Consider the following 7554-nt stretch of genomic DNA (forward strand, 5'->3'; position numbering starts at 1 on the left):
TGTTCTAAAAGCTCTTATTAAAATAACTTGCTTCAAGCGTATTGCACCCTTTTGGCTATTGACTAAACCATTGTAGCTTTTTTCAAGCAGTGGTTGCCGAATCCATTATTCTACTGTCTAGCAAGTCCCAAGATTCTAAGCCCAGAAATACTAAAACAATTTCTTTGAAATCATAAATCTAATTTTTTAAAAAGTTTATTAAATATTTTAGTTTAAATTTTGATAATCCATATCAAATACTTCTGACTCTTCAATATAATTTTAAGTGTGTAATACAAATGGAATATATATTTGCAGAAAGAAAATAAAATGAAATGCTGATTTTTTTTTTCTATTATTCAGCTTTAAAATCTATACTTGCCTTTCGTAATGGACAAATTCTTTAATAACCTATAGACTGTTAATAGTTCCTAAAAACTTAGATACTCCACTATCATCACTACGTGATTAGGTGCATAGCTGTGAGGCCCCTAATTTTACAATTTCTTACCACAGGCCAAGTTGATACATATAGGCAGATTTTCATCATAAATTCATGAGCTACTCCCTCTACAATTCTGAATTTTCTTATACTCCACTTTTCTCCTCTTGCCATTTCCCACTTCAATCACTTGAAGATAATGATTAGAAACCTGGATCACTTAAAAATGTGTAAACAGAAGGCTATGATGAGAGAATTCACACAAGAATTAACTAATTAATTAACATAGAGAAAAATGTTTGTCTTTGTTACTTTTCAAAGTTATATTTTTTAAATGAAAAATTTTCTATCAAAAAAGAAGTTTTGCTACTTCAATTATGTTGCTCTTTTTAATTATACAGTTTAATCGCCCAGTGCTAGCGAGGTTGTGTATAATTTGAAACTATTCGGCAGTATAATCAATAATTTTTAAAATGCTTATATTTTTTAATGTCTTTTCATTGTAGAGCTTCATCCTAAGAAAATAATTAAAAAAGCAAAGTTTTCACACAAAGATGTAATTGAAAATGTCCTTTTTTTAACTGCAAAAAGTTCAGGAAAAAAAAAAGAGAATACATAAAATTGCATTATATCCACGAAATAATATGCTACCATCAAGAAGACACTTCAATTGACTATATAATAATATGGCCAATTATGATAAGTGGAGGTGAAGAAAAACAAGATATAAAACTGCACATGCTAAACGATTACAAGTATGTTTAAAAAGAGAGACCAAAAAGAAACATGCCAAAATATTAACAGGAGAAAGAGGGATGATATTTTCTCTTTGTCTTCTTTCTAAGGAATTTTTTAAGTTTTTCCATGGTGTGAACATATTACCTCTGAAAACCAAAAGTTTTAATTAATAAATGTCTTGCCAATACCTTACCCCCACTTCTTTTTCTTATGTTCCCCAACATAGCAAAGCACCCCTTTTCCCTGTCAACTTTGCCAAAATCAAAGTAAAGCTTTTGCAGTTTCTACTGTTAATCTTGAGAGACACATTCCTCCTATATCTATTCAGTTGGTTAGCTTCTAAAAACAGCACCCGAAAGAAAGGAATAGACCAATTTTACCTTATTTCCTTCTTCTTTGAATTGTGGATTAATTATTTTTACAAAAGAATAAAACAACTGACGAATTCTGGAATCTCCAATGAATGCAATATGTTTATCTATGAGGCAGCTCTTTGCTTCACTGAAACCAACAAAGAAATCTTAATAAATAAAAACCAGTATATGGGCTTTTCAAAGAACATAGTTGTGAAGAAAGTTGAACAGGATTGTTATCCTGGATTGTTATTTTGGAGGACACAATTCAATCCACAACAGTGGGTAAAGACGACCCAGTTATGCTGCTTTAGAAACAGATGGCCAGGTTTACTTAACTTACAAGTCAGTGGATTACCAACTGTATCTCAATAATAACAAGCCCCGTTTATTTATTATTTCAGATACACTCTTAACTGTACTTAGTGATTTACCCATTATCTCATTTAATTCTCAAAATAATTCTATGGGTAGGTATCCATGTCCTAAAGCAAGAGTCCTTGGCTTAAGGGCTATTGCTTTGGGCATGGTTACCTCTCACCAGAGATAAAGTATCTTGGTCAAAACTCTTTCGACAAAGCCTTTGGGTAGGAGCCTTCATCTGGAATCAGCCCCACCCTTATTCTCAGTTAGCAAGTTTCTAACCCCATCTAGAGAAGTGAAGTACTCTCCTTGCATCATCAACCCTTACTGTTACCACTGTTAGTTGTCCTGAGTGAATTCCGACTCATGGAGACCCCATAAATGCAGAGCAGAACTGCTCCACTCCACAGGGTTTTCAAGGCTGTTACCTTTCGGAAGCAGATCACCAGGCCTGTCTTCCGAGGTGCCTCTGGGGGGGTTTGAACCAACGACCTTTCAACTAGTAGTCAAGTGCTTAACTGTCTGAGCCACATATTAGATACTATGACCTATCCTAGAAAAGAGAAAAACAAACAACAATTAAACAGAGAAACCTTACCTGATTTTGTATTTATGCATCATACAACTGTGAGGTTGCCAAACTTTCTCTCCAAGAAATCTGCCACTTGAAAGAAGATATTCACACGAATCATTGCCTGTAATAAACACAACTGTGTAGTAAACAGTATTTAAATTTTTTATATATTGGCTATCTTGACCCCAGGAGCCCTGGTGGCGCAGTGGTTAAGCGATCAGCTGCTAACCGAAAGGTCAGCGGTTTGAACCTACTAGCCACTCCACAGGAGAATGTGGCACAGGAGATGTGGCAGTCTGCTTCCATAATGATTTACAGCCTTGGAAATCCTATGGGGCCATTCTACTCGGTTTTACAGGGTCACTATGAGTCAGAATCGACTTGACGGCAAAGGGTTTATCTTGACCCCACCGAAGCTCTTTGAGAATACAAAGTTTTTAAAAAAATTTTTTTTTACTGTACTTTAGATAAAGGTTTACAGAACAAATAGTTTCTTATTAAACAGTTAGTACACATATTGCCCTATGACAATGGTTAACAACCCCACGACATGTCAACACTGTCCCTTCTCAACCTTGGGTTCCCTGAGAATATAAAGTTTTCTATGCTTCACTATAACTTCCAGATGCATATTACCCATTCATGAGAAGCACAGTAAATATCAATACATTAATATTTAAGAGAACAAGAGCCAGTAATGGTATATACTTCACCCTTGTGAAGAAGTCCTAGGTGCTTGGCATAAGGAGGAGCCTCTGCCAAAAATGTAGGCCAGACTCCATTTTTTACTGCTCATTCTGAGCTGACTCTCAAAAGTCAGCTAGCCAGAATACCTCAGGAAGCCTGCAGGCTCCCCTCTCATAGCATGCTCTCAGAAAGGATACTCACTCAGGCTGGGCCCCAAACATCCATAGATTAACAAGAGGTTAACTGACACAAATTTTATGATTAACAAAACAGTGCTTAAGGGATCTTGCAATTGTCTGGGGCCTGTTATATCATGATTTTGTAAATGTCAAACAATCCAAATTTTTTCCTTGTAAATTCCTCGATCTTCTGTACTTAAACTCTGTAAAAAATTCCTTTTGCTGGAGTACTTCTGTGAATCCTCACGAAATGCTGTCCCATCCAGATCACTCTATCCCTTCAATAAAACCCAATAATTTTCACAGAAGCTCCAGTTTGCTCTTTGATACCCTCTCTAAGAGACTCCTAACCCCTAAATGCCATGCTCAGTGCTTTGGCACTTCCTTCTGCCTCAGGTTTTCTTTCCAGGGATGTTATCTCAACCTCAAATTAGCCTTAACATCTGCTTATTCCTCTCACTTCTAGTTTGGAAAGAAAAGTTGAAGGGATAAAAAGGAACGCATTTTTGGAAATGACTTCCTATTCAACTATTATTATACTTAGTACATTAGCATATCTGGAGACCTAGTAAATATTCAAATCTTTTATAAACCCAGTCCCTGATTTTCAGCACTTCCCTGTGAGGAAGTAAGAGATTCCTATTCTGTAAATGTACAAAGAGAAAATTTACTTATTAAAGAACTTCTTTAAAAGCTTAATAAAATTTCAACCTTTTACAGCCTTACAAAGATAACATTTAAATTGGTTAAACACAAAGTCATGGAGACATTATCAGTATCAACAAAAAAGGCAAATTTCACAGTTATTAATATTCAGCCTTTCTACTTCTCTTGATATCTCTTGCCTTTCTTTAGGATGACCAACTCATCTCAGTTTGGTTGGGATGTTCATCATTCTAAAAAAGGGAAGTTTTATATTTGAGAAACTTCTCAGTAAAGTGGGCTAAGTGGTCACTCTACTTCCTTTGGCCATTTTACCGTAAATTAGCCAGATGGTACAACCAGGGGGTTAAAAAGGGGGTTTGGAGGCATTAAAAATTCAAATATGTCAAATGAGGGAAAAATGAGATATTTAGATTAACCATGGGGTTTAATAAAACATACATACTAGTTTAATAATTAGTTCAATAATATATGCTTTATTAAATCCCAATTAAACTAAATATCTCATTTTCCCCTCATTCATTTGACATATTTGAATTTTTAATGCCTCCAACCATAAAACCAAACCCACTGCCATCTAGTTGATTCTGACTCATAATCCCCCTTTATAGCCTCCCTGGAAGCACAGTGGTCAGTGGTTGGAACCCACCAGCCACTCTCTGGAAGAAGATGTGGCAGTCTGCTTTTGTAAAGACTACAGCCTTTGAAACCCTATGGGGCAGCTCTAATCTGTCTTATCGGGTTGCTATGAGCCGGAATCAACAGGACAGCAATAGGTATTATCTAATTTCATCTCGAATTCTCTATTAACAGCCAATCAACACAAAGCTGTATTTATTTTACAATTAATGTAAGGATAAGGAGCCTGGTAAGAGGAATACTATGGAACAAAAGTTGTATTGAACCATTCAGGCTGGGGATAAGGAAGACCCAAAGATATTTAAAGTAGAAGAACCCATCTCTTTTTCTCTATCCATTTATTCACCTATCTGGCCAAAATACACAAAAAGTGATACAAATGCAAAACAGCTATGTATAATTACTGAAAAGGTTGTTGCTCTAAAATAGAACATTAAGGGAAAGTGAAAAAGCTGTATTATCTTGTTGGTGGAAAACTGGGTAAGAGAAGTAAAATATAAATTATTGCAATTTTATAATAATATATATAGTTTGAGTTTTTTTGTATTTTAAAGATTTTTAATAACATGTTGGAATTGACTTGACGGCAATGGGCTTGATCTTACGTAAACTAAAAATAATTAGTTCTTAATTTTTTCCAATCATTAAAAACTAATTTTAGTTCTAAAAAAACAAAATTGAGCTACATAAATAACCAAGGAAGAGAAAGGAACACAGGAACACACAATCAAATTATTTCCCTAAAAACAGCACTTCTGCTGCATTCTTTTATAATGGTCATGTAGTAACATTCTATTAAAAATGTGGTAAACTGTTTAAAATTAGGATGAAAATTCCATATTTATAGCATTTCTACCTACTTAAACACATCTACTAAACCAAGTAAAAAATAACGTTTATCTATTTTTTTAAAAAGTTATAGAAAAGGTTGTAAATAACTAAAATAACTAGGCATGAATTCTCTGAGGTTTTTTCCCCCCTTTTCTTTCTTCTTTTTCAATTCCTTTTGTTTTTGGAAGGGAGGTGTTATGAATTGAACTGTGTCCCCAAAAAATATGTGTTGGAAATCCTCTATACCTGTGGTTATAATCCCATTTGGGAATGAGTTGTCTTGGTTATGTTAATGAGACCGGATTTGTATAGGGTGTGTCTTAAATCAATCTCTTTTGAGATTATACAAACAGGCAAAAGAAGTAGAGATGGGGAGAGAGATACTAAGCCACATGAAGACTGCCCTGAGCAGAAGCTCAGAAGAGACAAGGACCTTCCTCCAGAGTTCACAGAGAGAGAGAAAGCCTTCCCCTAGAGCTGGCACCCTGAATTCAGACTTCTAGCCTCCTAAACTGAGAGAAAATAAATTTCTGTTGGTTAAAGCCATCCACTTGTGGAATTTCTGTTATAGCAGCACTAGATAACTAAGACAAGCAGACTGTGGTTGTTATTTTATTTTTGTTTTAAATCAAAGCCGAAACAGAACACACACCTTGATCAGTCTTCAGTGTCTGGAATAATGTTGTTTGTTATGCATCTACATGGGTTATCAATCTGATTTTGTGGAGACAGAAGTACCATACCAACATCTTAAAATAACTGGTCTTTTTTCCACCAGAAAATCTGTTTAAAATGCAAAGTTCTTCTTTTCCATCCCAATATTACTAGTTCAGCTATTAGAAAACAACAGCTCTAATCGGATGACCTCATATTAGAAAACCACCACCACAAGGCACGTCAAGTCAGTTCTGAATCACGGTGGCCCTATGTGTGTCAGAGTAGAACTGTGCTCCAAAGGGTTTTCAATGGCTAATTTCTGAGCATCAGATTGCCAGGCCTTTCTTCCAATGCACTCCTGGGTGGACTTGAATTGTCAACCTTTCAGTTAGTAGCTGGGCACTTAATCATCTGTGCCACCCAGGGATTCCATTTTAGAAAAAAACCATATCAAAACAGATTCAATGTTGTCACTAACCAAAAAGTCATGACAAACACAATATTTTTAGAGATTACTCGTCTTTCCAAAAGAAGGTCTTAATCTGCTAGTGAATGCTAGTGTGATAATGATCCTTCTTAATATATTTCAGAATGCAAAGGTTTGTCTTCTTTTTTTTACAAGTCTTATATCTGAATTTAATGGTTCTGGTGGCACAGTGGTTACAAGCTACCACTGCTAACCAAAAGGTTGGTAGTTTGAATCTACCAGCTGTTCCTTGGAAACCCTATGGGACCGTTCTACTCTGTCCTATATAGTCATTATGAGTCAGAATTGACTCGACGGCAATGGGTTTGGTTTATACCAGCATAGTGGTTAAGAGCTCGGCTGCTAACCAAAAGGTCAGCAGTTCAAATCCACCAACTGCTCCTTGGAAACCCTACCGGACAGTTCTATTCTGTCCTATAGGGTCGCTAAGAGCTGGAATCGACATGATGACAATGGGTTTGGTATACCTTTTCAGGGTCCAGAGGAGAGAAACACCACCAGTTGATTATTTTAACAATGAAAATTTGACATGAAGAATTATTAGCGATATAAAAGAAATGCTAACTAGACAACTGAAAAGGCAAAAAGAGATTGGTTTTATTTTTATATTAGTAGGCAAACAATTAAAATAGTGGTAGTAATAACAAGCACTACGGTAATCTGAGTAAAAATCAATCAACCTCATCTAGAAAAGCAAATTCCACAAAATCCATACTCTAAAACTAATGCAAGTCCTCTTTCTGTGAGAAGGAAATAGTTTTTAGATCAGATCAGTAAATGTAAATGTAGATGTTAAAATACGCTAACGTGCCACACTTTTATTATGTATACTAGCTTTACGTAAATATCTACTGGTACATATTTTCCTTTCCAAAATTGACCAAAGGAAACTCCAGTTATTATTTTCAATTGCCTACTATAATTTTTTTTTTTTTTAAATATTTTATTGTACTTCAGGTGAA

At 35.3% G+C, this 7554-nt stretch overlaps 1 protein-coding gene across 2 annotated transcripts in view; it reads right to left on the reverse strand.

Annotated features, from left to right (window-relative positions):
• CASD1 (CAS1 domain containing 1) overlaps positions 1-7554 on the reverse strand; it is a 68655-nt gene that overhangs the window by 55101 nt on the left and 6000 nt on the right. Inside the window, exons 2-3 of one of the 2 annotated variants that reach the window (XM_004386145.3) lie at positions 2474-2570; positions 1540-1660 (exon numbers count right to left, since the gene is read on the reverse strand). In XM_004386145.3, the coding sequence (XP_004386202.1) occupies positions 1540-1660; positions 2474-2570 (218 nt within the window). Of the gene's footprint in view, positions 1-490; positions 641-1539; positions 1661-2473; positions 2571-7554 lie in introns of those variants that run through there. The other variant, XM_023740514.1, reaches the window with a different exon arrangement.

Source organism: Trichechus manatus, unplaced genomic scaffold (assembly GCF_000243295.1).
Source record: "Trichechus manatus latirostris isolate Lorelei unplaced genomic scaffold, TriManLat1.0 scaffold00156, whole genome shotgun sequence".
Classification (NCBI taxonomy): domain Eukaryota; kingdom Metazoa; phylum Chordata; class Mammalia; order Sirenia; family Trichechidae; genus Trichechus; species Trichechus manatus.